Source organism: Gallinula chloropus (assembly GCF_964237585.1).
Source record: "Gallinula chloropus genome assembly, chromosome: 2".
Taxonomy (NCBI): Eukaryota; Metazoa; Chordata; class Aves; order Gruiformes; family Rallidae; genus Gallinula; species Gallinula chloropus.
The window spans coordinates 113,589,173-113,603,363 of NC_140086.1; the positions used below are offsets into that span (position 1 = coordinate 113,589,173).

General features: G+C 41.2%; 1 protein-coding gene across 2 annotated transcripts in view; it reads right to left on the reverse strand.

Moving 5' to 3' along the window:
- Nucleotides 1-13,655: 13,655 nt before the first annotated feature.
- STAC (SH3 and cysteine rich domain) overlaps nucleotides 13,656-14,191 on the reverse strand; it is a gene marked incomplete at both ends in the record, with an annotated part of 71,688 nt that continues 71,152 nt past the window's right edge. For both annotated transcript variants that reach the window (XM_084280205.1, XM_084280204.1), the window contains one exon: nucleotides 13,656-13,754. In XM_084280205.1, the coding sequence (XP_084136331.1) occupies nucleotides 13,656-13,754 (99 nt within the window). The remainder of the gene's footprint in view (nucleotides 13,755-14,191) is intronic.

A 14,191-nucleotide genomic window follows, 5' to 3' on the forward strand; every position in this document is an offset into this window, starting at 1 on the left:
TTTTTTTTCCTCAAACCAAAGCAAAGTTTGTGAAGAGTTTTATTAGTTGCAAGCAGCACTTGAAATAATGTGGTGCCACCTGACAAACATAAAATTCGTCGGAGGAACTGCAAGACAAATTTTCAAGTCAGACTCTTAAGTGAAATAAAATAAATAAGTTGGTAGGAGTGCAGTACTTACACTTGTACCACAAATGTCTCTACTTCTGGGGCAAGGCCAAACTGCGGCTTTTCTCCCACAGGAAGGTGTATGGTTCTTGGACCCACTGCAACACAGGGCAGAGTTGCAGGAACTAAGTGGGGGGTTTATTGGGTGGGAATGGGGTGATGTGCTGAGACCAGAGTTGCAAGGGAGTTGCTGTAGGTGTCCATCCTTGTTGGCTGCAGGTGGGCAGAGCTGGCTGGTGGCTTGGGTGATGTTTATCAGAGGACTGAAAATAAGGGGATTCTGGAAAACACACAAGTCTCTGAACCTCAAGAACCAGCATACCTGGATTTGGTAGCTAAAGACTTCATGCTTCATGTAACTATCTCACACTACCCTTAGGATGCTAGGATGATAAAGTGGCTCCACAGTCCACAACAAGGATGTAGACAACAGGCCAAAACTTATTCTGAGATATCTCATTTGTATGCTCTGGACATACCTATCTATTGTATTATTTATTCCTGTGGCTTTTCCCCTTTAATCTCAGTTTTCAGAAGCTCAATTTTCTCTAGCTATCACTCTGTGTTGTGATGTATCATGAGTCATGCCCCATATACTGAGCAGTAATAGTGCATGCAAAGAGAATTGTACCAGCCAGCCTATCTGAAGAAAACATCACTTTTGGAAAGTTAAATCTGCCCTGTTGTAACCGAACTACTTTCAGGTTCCCAGTCTTAATGAAGTTGCTACCCAAAACTTAATTTTTTTGAGATTTATTCTCTTTTGGGTTTTTTTTGAGATTTATTTTGAATACATGTGATTATAACAGCCTTGGTATCTTAAGAGACAGCTGAACAATTATTCTCTGAAGCCAGCAGGACTGTAATTAGTATAATGTCCACTAAATGACAACCCAGTGTGTGAACTTTAATCACAGCTGCTCTGGGTGTTATTGGTCTTTCAGGACTCAAACTGAGGCAAGTCGTGCAGAAATGGTGTTAATCTTGCTTTGCAAATATGACTGAGAGCTTATTATGAACTTCTCCAATTTCCTCAAGATTGATGCTTTAGATCAACCTGGCTCTGCGTGCTCCAGCTAGCAACTGAGCAGGATATTTATGCAAAAATAAAATTATTGCACCAAATATTGAACTTTGATTAGAAAGCATCAAAGATTTATTAAAATTGGTGTTTTATTCAGCAGGAATAAAAACATCATAACATGTGACACAGGGGTCAGTTTTCAGCTCCAGGAGGTGAATGGTTTTTTACTTTGCCAGCTATCACAATGCAAACAGTACCCTTTCAAAGCCCCCCTTTTTTTTTGTAGCAAGGTGAAAGGGAGAGTTATGATGGAGAGGCTGCTAAGTGGAGTGGTGGACAAAAGCCTGCTCCAAGCAGTAACTCCTGAAAAGTCCTGACATTTGCCCACAGGATGTCAAGATTCACTAGGAAATGGAAAATTGGGACACATAGAAGCTGAAAACTTAGTCCTGTTTGCCTCTGCCCTGATTTAAAGACTATCAGCTGTTCAGTAACAGCCAGGAGAGAAACTTTGACTTCTGAACATAGAACTTTGAAAGGCAATTTCAGTTCTGTTCCCTCTTTACTTCCAGAGAGTAACAATTTGTAGCCATCTGATGCAATCAGTGAATTTGATTAATTTTTCCTCCTGGAAACTTTTCCCTTCCTTCCTCAGGTTTTTCTCTGAGATCAAAGTTTTCTTGAGATCAAAGCTGCACCAATGGCAAACTCTCAGTCTGTCTACTCATGTTTTCACCATGTTGCACTGGACCTTGTCTGAAAATCTAAATGAGCTGAACAGTGAAGCAGGGTAGACCCTGCCAGTAGGCCCCACAGGACCATGTAGCCCTACTGTATCTTTACAACACCTAAGCATAGAAGAAGTAGCACCCATTGACACATTAAAATTTTTCTAATACCCTTTTCTTATAGAAACGTCAATTTGTAAAAACCAAAACATTTGATTTACAATTTTTCTCAGCTTGATGATATTCCAACTCTGAACATGGCGTTGGGAAATTTTTTTGCATGGGTGTGGGATAACAAATTTCTTTAGTAGAGAATGTATTGAGCTTAACAAAGATGTAGAAGTAAGCCATGTGGAAACTGATTGTGGATAAAAGATTGTACATTGGTCAAATCATAGGTCCCAGAGACTTTAATAGATGCAGGCTTTTTAGTGCAGAAAGAACACAGTAAAAAGGGTTTCATCACCAGTTGTTCTGTCCATAGGACTTTTCAAAGGAAAAGCCTCCTGAATCTTTTAGGTATCATTTTTAGATTGTGAACAGGTTTTATTGTGTTGTGTTGTGTCTTCAAAGCATGTTATTTCATCGCCTTTTGGCACCTCCTTCAGAAACGAGATAAAAGCAGGAGGTGTTTGGTCGTATTGCCTGCCCCTGTAAAACAACACTGCACAAATCTAGGGGAGGTGAGTGGTCAGTGGAAGCTTCCCAGGGAGTCCTTCAAACACAGGAAAGCTTATGTGAGGAGGATGGTGGAATTGGTGGTGGCTGTGCCAAAAGCACAGGATGCATAAAGCCAGCAAAAGCTATAATGAGAGCCCATGAAACTCTGCACCTGCAACATTCCAGGATATATATCTGCAGTGCCTCAGGAGTCTAACTGGGAGAGAAAACTTTGTCACTGATGCATAATGCAATCGCTTTCTGTAGCATCCTTCTACTGGAGCATCAAGGGTGGCTGATGTTTGGCTCCCATTCCTTTGTGTAGTACTGACATGACTAACATAATTAGGAGAAAGGTAGAGTCAGAGATTTCCAGCTGAATGATTTAAACCAATAAATAAACTGGGATTATCACTACAAACTTTTTTCCTCCATTTGTTTACCACTTTTTACCTTATAACTAATTTTCTACTTTTCATCTTTGTCAGGTAAGATTTTTCTTAATACCAGTCAAAATCTGTTGCTTATCACCTGCTACTTACTTTTGAATAAAGAGTCTGTCCCCATTTTACTCATTTCAATTAATTACCATGCCTAAATGATCTTTTCCAATCTTTTCTAACCCCAAGGCAACTCTTATCTGCCATCTTGATAGGTGATTAATGATTTTTCATTCCTGGAACCAATGTGAAAGACAAAAGAGAAATAAGACAACCCAGAAAAGACTCTCCTTCTAACCTTTCTTTCACCTCAATCATTTCGGGAAGGAAGATGAAAAGGGTAATAAATGTTTCACTCTTCTTCAAGGAACATCAGCTCTGTTTCTGCATGGTGTTAATTACCTGGAAAAGTATTTAAATGAGTGAACATAACTTGAAAAGAAAAAGTCCTTTCCTTGTGTCAAGTTGGTCTGCTGGCAAAAAATAGATTTCTCCTGTTCCTGCTTACTCGGTTACCACCCTCTCCCTTTGAGTAACATGTTGCCCCCCACAATCCAGACAAACCTAAGAGCAAGAGCAACACATTTCACGAGTGTGCTTTTATTCCTGTCCATGTGTTCCCTTGCAGCTGATGTGATTCAGCCTACAGTGCTTTACAGAGCACCAGTTGCTGCCAGACATCTGTGTCGTGGTAACACTTTGGGCTCTAGTGGTACAAGATTCTCAAAGCACTATATGGTCTTAATTCACTTACCTTGTCTTATGCTTAATGGATTTTTATCATCTCCTGTGTCCACTTGTTCTCAGCCCTTAGTAGTGAGGGTGAGCATGGATCCATGGCATACAGCTGTCATTATGCCACTGTGTGCAGACCACATGGATTTGAATTGATCTCTAAGGTCTTCCTGCTTCCTTTCATCTTCCCTAGGGAACAACCAAGTTCCCAAACAAAACCTGCCTATTTGAGTAGTGATCTGTTACGTCGGGTCTTATGACAAGTACTTAACTGCAAGTTGACATGCAACTGTGGTTTCTATGTACCCCAACTCTCCCTGTACCATTCCCACCATGGCGGGAGCTGCCTCCATTCCTCAGCACCACCACTTGAATCTGAGCAAGTGAATATCAGCTGGGCCTCCTTCTTATAATAACCTCAAAGTTGTGGTTATCTAGCTTATTTATCAGCCTGCAAATGAGTAGAGAGTCACTATTCTTCTGCAGCTCTGTCAAAAGCAATGATCCCGTTTTGGGAAGAAGGGACTTAGGATAATGTGGAGGCAGATTCTCAGGAAGCAAGAATGGAATATTTATGGCTCTGTTTTCAATTCTTGTTAGAACTACCACTGTTTAAGGGCAGCCTTGAGTATGGCTTTGGTATCACCTAGAGTGTTTTGGTTTCACTCAAAACCATTAATTTTATATTAGACTGTATCTGGTGTGGCTTGAGGGGGTATCATGTAAGCTGGTTAGCAGGTGTTGCAAATAAAGCAATGAACCCTGAAAGCAACATCTGTCTCATCCTACTCAGGCTCTCAGATGATAATTCCATCACCTGCTCTATATCACATTAGCACTGACAGCTCTTCCTTCCCTTGCTCCCAAGGCAGGGAGGGGGTGGAGAGGAAGGTACTTACCCCATCTGTGTTTGGATTTCCACTAAACAGGTGCCGAATTTTCATCTTTTGTGGACTGACTCAGAGGCTACAACTTGACATTAGATCCTACTCTATATACTTGTCAGATCTTTCCTTGACTGGTGTGAGACTAAAGTCACAGTGCTACTTCTGAAAGAGTGTGAAACCTTACAAGAGGGCAACATCTTTGAAAGGTGGGTATGAAATTGATATTACTCCGAAGGGCCAAGGGGTATCTCCCTGGATATTAAGTTAAAACATGCAAAGACCACTTCCTGGCAATGCCTGCCTGTGAAAATTGCTCTTTGTGGCTGAGGATGACCTGGATTAATCTGGAGGTGGAGCCACCTAACAGGAATGGGAACAAAAATGACTATTCCTGTTCCCTCTACCACCCACAGCTGCGCTGATCTGGCAGGTAGAAGTGTTCACTCACAGAGAGGGCACGGCAGGCAAGAAGCTATTTAATGCCTCTGGTCTGATGACAATTGTTTCATTAATTGCTAGCATTAAATGTGACTAGCGTGCTTGGTCTATGATGGGGGTTAAATGGGGCACTGAAGCAAGAAGACTTTTTAAAGAGGTCTTGGTCTTAAAACTCAAGAGATTATGGAGCTTCCTTCTCAGTTTTTTGTGTAATTGAAGTCTAAGGGGTGAGTAGAGTGCTGTCAGATGAAGAACCATGTGTCTGCTCCAGCATCTGATCTCTTAGCTGATGTGTTATGTTAATTGGGTTTGCATGTTGGGAGGTATGCATTATGCAGAGGAGCAAACTGCTTGAGCAACCATTGCTAATGTCACACAAGCCAACAGAAAAGCTATTGGGATTTTGGAGGAACCAAGCTAGAGCATTGTGACCTGTGTAAATAATATGGTCAGCACTGGGCAGACACTGCTTGGGCACAGACTGGGAAGTGGTGCTTTCTGCACAGTTAGCAGTCCCCCTGCATCAAAAGTGCTGCAGAGCTGCTGAGACCTGGTCCCTAACCAAGACTTCATTATGTCTGCAACGGTGCATGGTATAGATAACAGATATGCCCAGCAAGCCACCCTTTCTTTTTTTCTTTCTTTTTCTCCACAAAATGCATGTAAGTGCTCAGGATACAAAGATTGTCCCAGTTAACATAGGACACAGGCTTGTATGTCCCATTGCACCCCTGGTATTGGGATGAAAGGCCAGCACAGGGTCTTAGTGGTGTCTCTGATGTCTGAAAAGCACAGAGCCTTACAAGCAATATGAAGGATAGCAGTGGTCTTAGTGCTGCAGCCTTCAAGAAGAAACCTGTCATTTCCAGCCCAGGCACGTGGAACTTTTTGCCCTTCTAAGGAAGACTTTATGAAATGTCTTACTATCCAATGAAGATTTATGTGCAGGAGTTAAACTGATTTTCTGTTCCTTCCATAAAGCACCTGTGAGTTAGTTTCAGTATGTCAGTAAAGCAGATTTGCCTGCCATTTGTACTAATAATTTGTATTATCTAGAGACCAGAAGACTATATGCATCTCTACAGAAAAAAAATACAGCAGATGGTTTAAAAGCTGCATGTATAAAATGATGGGTAGGAGTAAGCTAATAATTTTATATTGGGCTATTTTTGTTTATTTACTTTTTTATTTACGTGGTAAAATGCTGCAAGCTATATAAATACTGAAAAGAACATCTGTTCCAGTGTGCTTTCCTGGACTGTCCCATCCCAGCAATACCTTTCATTTTAGCCTCAGCACCATTAGATGAATTACCTTGTCCAGGGTTAAGCAAGAAACTGAACACATGGGATCTAGGTGCTATTTTTATGGGGTAACCTTCTCTTTCCACTGTAATAGCCTGGGCTTACTTCTTCCCTGTGCAGCTGATACCTCATTCCTGCCATGTATGAGCTTCTAACATGTTCTTATACTTTGCAGCAGGCATGAAGTACAAACCAGATTGTTGTGCCAGGTCTTCAGACCTGATATGGGTATAGGAACATCAATGGTGCTGGATGCTGTCTGGCTGGAGATCGAGTGTTTTACATTCAAGTCACATGAGGCCCTGAGCAAAACCACTAATGAAGATCATAGCCCTTACTCCTTTCCTTCTGCTTGGGTGGTGGCATCCATGACATGAACAATGGTGTCTGCAAGGATATTGACCTGTGGATACTGTCAACATCAAAAAGTCTGGCCCCACTGTGCTGCAGGGGGGGGAATTTCTCACTGTACCTTGGATAATATCCATAGAAAGCATCATCTCCTTTAGCAGGAGGAAAAAAACCAGGGAGGGGAGACCGTTGCAAGACTAAGCACAAAGACACAAGGCAGCAGCTGACTAGGATGTGGAGTGAATGAAAGAGAGAGCAGGAGGAGATTTGCATTCACTTTGCATTCCTTGAGCCAAAATGTGTAGATGCAGCATGATAAATATTGTGAATGGGCTGAAGAAAGAAGCTGTTCTCCCATGTTTGATATCACTCACATAATACTTGGGACTTAGAGACCCAGACTTCTTCCAAAGGGTCGAAATAAGGTGGCATCTGTTTTTCCCCTTCTGTCTGTGATCATGTGAGAGTGGACCCTCTCCATCCTCAGCGCCAGTGGGGATGTGTCTCTCAGCAGCCCCACATCCCTTTGAATGAGCGTTTCTAACCAGCTCATAGATGCCCATGTGGGAAGGATGCTGAACCAGGGGCAATGCCAGCCTTATCTTTTTTGGGTCAACTAGCAAGCATTTAACAGAGCAGGAGGACTGGATGGTCCTGAAAGGGTTTTCCTGGCAGGACCAAGAGTGAGAGTCAGTGGGTGTAAAATGAGGATGGCTAGTGTGTTGGTGAAAAAGGTGCTGCATCCTGCTCAGACAGAGAAGGACCAGAAGCAGGGGAGGGGACTAACATCTTGCAGTGAGGCATGATGAATGACCATTTTCTGCCATGCAGTTTGCAACATCACAAGGCTGTCCAGGAAGGCCGCATTCCAAGGTTTTGAGGCCTGCTGCCACATTGGCTGCTTTGTCTGGCTTCTGTTTGCTTAGGATAATTTTGGTTATTTTTCTCCTGCCAGACACGAGGGCAAGGAGTGGCCAGCCAGCAACAAAACTGGCGTGATCCTTGGAAGGAAGAGCAGCTGGAAAGTGACTCTGCTGGCATGGGCTGGGCATGCTGGGAACAGCCCAGAGGTCTGCTCTGCAATTGTGCCATGCACCTGCAGTGCATGGGGTGGGAGATGCTGCCTGGACCATCCCCTCTAGGGAAAGGGGGCTGCATGGAAAAGATAAGTCGCATTGAAAGGTTTGCTTCAGTACTATTACTGCACTGTTTCTTTTAAAAATTGGAGTTTACCCACAGCTACTTCTCTTTCTCTTCCCCCCGCCCTGCCCCCTCCGTTTGTGATGCAAAGCTGAAACAAGTCTCACAGTCTTTCAGTATTATGTTGTCAGCCTCTGACCCTACCAGCTGGCAAACCACTGGTAGCATAGTAATTACTCAGATGTTGGCTTACTTCATTCTAATGAAGGTAAATTTATGTGCCCTTCTCATGGTGTGCATGTGGAACTGGCTAGGACTTCTAAAAATTTTGTTTTAAGCCCATGGTAATGCCTCCTGGCTTCCTCTCCTTTAGGTCTCCAAGGAGAAGTTACTCTTTATTTTCAATATCTTGTTACTGCGAGGCAGCCAGGTCAAAGAGGTATGATTTACATGTAGTTCTGACAATCTTTTCAGGCTGCCAATTTGTATGCAGCACACGATCCTAACTGTGGCTGATGAATGACACACATTTCAGAGCAGTGTGTACCTCGACTATGCTATAAGTATTGTGTATTTGCAGTTCAACTGTCTGTAACTGGGGTTATATGTTATATATCTGTCTATGTAGCTGTCTGTCTCAGTAGCTATCAGGGACTAAATACCATTCTAATTAGGTTGTTTCCTTCATTAAAAGAAGAAAAAAATAAAATCAAAGAGGACAGATTTTTAAGGGCATGTCCTCTAGCCATTGAGTTGATGCTAATGAGTATAGGTATAGATACCTATCTATGTATGTTTGTGTTGCCTGTATGTACAAAAATAAAAGATGAAATTGACTCAAGCTCATTCGATTGAACAAATGACATATTGATTTAGGTAGGTGTTGTATAGAGTTCGTAGAGCCAGCCAGGAGAGGGACACACATGCTTACCTGAGGCAGACCCACTACAGTTTTGTCTGGACCTCTTTTTTGGAGACTCTGCCAATTTTTCATTCCCCCGGCATGTAACAATTTTCTATATAAAGAGTGCTTTTATAAATAACTCTCATGTACCTCTTAGACTGAGATGTTCTTTTTAGCCATGGAAAAGTCGACATTGTGATGACATATATTCCCACTGGGGAAAAACATTTATTTTTCTTCCTTTACAAAATGATGTAGTGCACATAATCTGGATGATAATTTGGGAGTACATTTTTCATGAAATGTCTCAAATATGAAATTAAACACTTCTGTTGGTCTGATGCTATTTGTACTAGAGGAAAATACAGAAGGAATATGCATGGGAATATCATTCACATTCCTCCCTCCTTATATTTTAAACAAACAGAACCTGATGTACTTGGTACTTGTTCACTTTCTTTTGTGCTTATTTTCATTACTATATGAGCACTATATTTTGCCTTTGGTTAGGTATGAATGAGCATATCACCACTCACCCTGGTCTGATTGCCCAGGCTAATGCTCTGGTGGTTCTTAACGGCTCAGAATGTTGTCCAGAAGAAACACTGTGAAATGTTAGTAGAATATGAATGACGCACAAATCTATCTTCCTAGTTGTATGGTAAATGTGTGCTGTTACTGTTTCTCTTGGAATAACCATGTCTAGTAACTTCAGAGTCACTGAAAAAAGTAAAAACATGGTATTCAGGTGTATCTGGTATAGAGATACATCTGTTACACCTACACACCTAGAAATATCAGGATATAGATATTATGTCTGCAGAGGTCTACATCTGACCCAACTATTCAGTTCTCCCTTGGTTGTCTGGCAAAAACAGGCACATTCTAGTTCATGCAAAAGAGAAGTCTCCAGCTGGTTAGTTGAATCATAGTTCTGAAGTCCATGTTACCCTCTTCTGAGAAGGGGGAAAGCAAGTTGATGTACTAGCTTAGTTGTAGACATTTACAGTTAGATCAGAAAAATTACATTGCAGATTTTGGGGGAGGGTATGGTAACACTGACTAGCCTTTTTCTAACAGCTGAACTTTGTGGCATTCAAGGATTCTTTTTTCCATGAATTTAAATGGGAGAAGATTGATATGGCTTTCTGTACTTATTCAATGTCTTTTAGGGAAAGAAAGATGTAATTTGAGAGCTCAATAAATCAGACTTGTCTGCACGTATTTAAAATAAATGAGTTGGGTTCATTTTCCAGAGACATCTGTCTAGTGCCATTTTAGTCAACCTATGTGATCTCTATGTGGCTTCTTTAGAAGGTCAAGGCTCTTCTCAAGCTCCAATATCACTGCCTTCTGGCCCTAGGCCAATGCCTATGGTGGTGCTGGGTGCTGTATTTAGTCAGTTGGATCTCAACAACTAATTACAAAACAAGGCCTGTAAGCAATGCTAAAGCTACACGATGTTTGTAGGAATAAGTGTCTTATTTCCCCTGGGACAACGAGGCCACAACTGCCAGTGCACTGCAGCATCTGTCTCCAAAGGAAGTCACTGAGTCAAAATGGCCAAAGTGTAGGGAAAGATGGTGATAAACTGAGATGCTGTGTTATTTATGGATGGGAGGAGATCATGATTCAGGCAGCTCGTCCTCAACTCATGTTGATCAACTGTTCCTAGCACTTAGGAAAATATTCTGTAGCCAGTTTTGTGCTGTGATGAGATGTTGAATGGTTTAAAATACATACCAATCTGCCAGAAACAAATGTTCAGGAAGGCCCCACCAGAAGACGTCACTCTGCCACATATATTTCAGAAGAACTACTTGAGAAATGGTTTGCTATATGTGGCAAATGCAAGTGCTGTAGATTTTAAACGGAAATGCTCAGTAACATCTGTTGCTGATGGATTTAGTGAATGTTCTTGAAGGCGGATAACTGAAAATGACACGGTCTGATGCAAAGAAGCCAAGAAACATACACTTCTATTCTCCTTCCAACCATCACATAGTCTTTATTAAGCAGAATATTAAATTAAATCTCAACAGCATTTATCTCCTAAAATTCAATTTTTCTGAGCATACGTCAGTTAAAGTCCATTCCTTCTTCTGCCTGACTTCTAACTGCTTGCTAATGCAGTATCTATTGTGAATTGCATATGCTAGGAAAAAAAAAAGGGATACTCATCTGGATTCAGAGTAAGGCATACAAAATAAATTTGAGGAAAATGACCTTAATTCAGCAAAGTGCTTCAGCTTTAAGCATGCAAATAGCCAATGAATCACACGCTTAAAGTAAGACTCACGTATGTGCTTCTTGCTAAATTAGGCATAAATTATGTCTATATATCAAATGGCAGCAAAACCCCAGTAAAAAGACAAAACAAAGAAAACCATTAAAGCTTTGGTTCAGAAGCAATGCTTTCTCAAATGTAATACAGTCCACATAAGGTCTGTTTTATTTTTACTCAGTCACTTTATTATTTATTGCTCAGTATCAAAAGGAATCAAACTGACATAGATTAAAGGCCATTGTGAGTTGTAGGTAATATTCATATAATTCTTTGAATAGTATGATGCACATTGTAGGGATAAATTGAAATCATAGAGGACTGAAATAGAAGGGAATCACAGTATGACGCAATCATGTAAACAACAGCACGTATGTGTAGATTACTGCAGATTTCCTTTGTCCACTTGACAGGCCTGATCAAAAGTAGCAAATATTTTACTTCTAACAAATGCTTGAGTTTTTCCTTTGAAAGGGTGAATATATAAAAAAATTATCTTATAAAGCAGAGTGTATTAATATGTCTGTACTGCTTTTCCTCTTGATCTTTAAGGCTTATCAGAGTCCTCTGTCCTGCCACTGAGTTTATTGGTTACTTAGGAAAATGAGCTGAGCAAATGTTCTTTGCTTGAACTGAAAAAATAAAATATTATACATTGCTGATATTCCCACAGACGATATGAAATCAGATACTTTTGATCAGCCAGGATGACAGTAATAATTGGTATAGACCACTTATGTTCTGGAGGACCAAGTTTCAGCAGTTGACATCACTACAACTAACTTCCTCCTCTCTCATAAGTGACAGAGCTGCAAAATGTGTCTCTTGGAGGTTGAAGACTGATCTGCTCTGTGAACTTCTGGTCATGTGTAAAGTTGCATTGGATTTCATAAGGCTTTGAGTAAGATCAGCTATTGAACTAGGGTAACCCAACTACTGAGACCTGGGCTGTGCCACACAAACTGCCACAGTATATGGAAGCAGGACTGGCAGCTTGTTTTCAGAAATAGACTCGACTTTGCTATACTAGCCTGGCAGCATGTGAATGTCTTCTTTCAGGATTTAGGACATCAATTTGGGGTTAATTGCAGTAAAGACTGGTATTCAATCTGAAGCTGGTCAAATAAGGCATGAATTCAGCAGGGAGCTTTGGGATAGGACTTAATCTCTACGTCATAATACATGCTAAGCTGTTTAAGTGTATTTGGTGCTATTACATCCAATTAAATACTTGGAAAATAGGTTCCCTGTCTTTCACTATCATAAGGCCCCTGCTCTACAACAGGATTGGCACTGGTTGGTTTGTATAACTTGGTCCCACAGACTGCTCTCCAGGTACCAAAGGGTTTATATGCCCAAAGTGTATTTGAAGATGGAAGCTTACATGGACAAACCAGACCTGTTCTCACAGTCTCCCTGGTATGGAGAAAATTAATGGGATGCTCACGGTGGTTTATTTACTGCTGAATCTACAAAACGTCTAGTTAGCAAATGATGACGATACCTTTGGTGTGTGAACACAATGCTTAGACACTCAGTGCCTTTCTGTCAAGAGTCCTGGATTTTGATAATTACAGACTTTACTCCTGTGCATGGCCTGTCCTTTCTTAGCATTTTCTGTCTTCCAGGGAGTTAGTTAACTGTTTTATTTTTTTATAAATAGGTATAATATATAAAATCTTTTAAGTGCAATAAACACAGAAAAATATAAAATGTTTCAAGCCTGTGCCTCTCTCCCAGCATTTCGTCTATTTTCTGTATCACCAGATAAAGGTGCAGGAAACACAGAGGGACATTTCCAAGCAGGCTTGTGAATCGGAGGACCAGCTATTTTTGTGAGCTATGAGAGCAGCCATCACACCTGACATACGCTGAGAGCTTTTGTTCATATACAGAGAAAACAAAGGACACACAGGTTTGCTACTCTTTCGTATGGGAAGATTGCACAGAAAGAGAAAGCTGCCGACTTCCAGGGCACAGTGCATTTCTTGGACTGACGTTCATGTGGTCTCTCCAAACTGCTTTGTTATGAGACTACACACCAGGATTAAACGCTTAAACTGATTGATTGATACTGGGGACAGAACTGTAGAACCACAGCCACACTTTACTACAAGCCTTGGACTGTAGTATGAGAACAGTTTGAATGGTATTTCCCCCCCCTCCCGCCCACCCCCCCCAAATACACACTTCAAACAAGAAAGCAGTCCAACAGTTTTCTAAGACACAAGAACAGGACATGAGTTTAGTCCTTCAGAACAAGCTGTCTGTCTCTATCAGGGCCGTAACAGCCATCTTGCACCAGAAATCAGCCCAGACCTTTTTCCTCCCCTTACCTTATTCTTGTTAGTATGCAAGGGCCCCTCATTTCCCTAGTGGGTTCTGACTGTATTTTCTTCCAAACATTCCACTTTTTTCTTATTTCATAGTGTTGCTGTGGCAGTATAAATGTCTTTTTCTTCTTGTAGTTGCAGTTTTCTCACTATTCCCCTGAACATCTGCAAAACAGCCCATCTGGGTTGACACAGTGTGAGATGAGGCAGACAGGCATTGCCAACAAAGGGCTCCTACTGCAGCAAGCGGGCTGTTGAAATCAGATGTTTTCTAAGACGTCTATGGGGACAAAGCCTTTCTTCTTCCCGCTGTATACTTTGATAAAGCCATCGTGTTCCTTTTCAGCAGTCACGCAAATCTGAATGCAAAGAAAGTATGAAAAATAATAAACTCTTTGCCATCATCAGGCAACAAATTATTCCAGGCTATTTATCAGGTGGATTAGACATCCTGCTAGCTACTTCTGTAAGTAGAACAATCCCTTTTAGGCTCTCATTGCTTTGATAAGAAACACAAAATCATATTTTTAGACAGTTACCTTTTCCTTTACCTCCCTGAAATGCCACATACATGACACACATAAAAATTATGAAGAACTTTGTGGTGGATCAAAGATTTTGAAACTTGACTTATGACTTCAGCTTACTGTAACAATTGTGACTTAGTCATCTGTGTATGAGATGATTTGGTATTTCAGATCTCAGGCTAGCTGGCTTCCTCAACAGTTGGTGGTTGTCCTGGTTCTGGCCAGGCCAGGTAAGCCGAGTTAGCCCAGGCTGTTTTCCACACCACCTG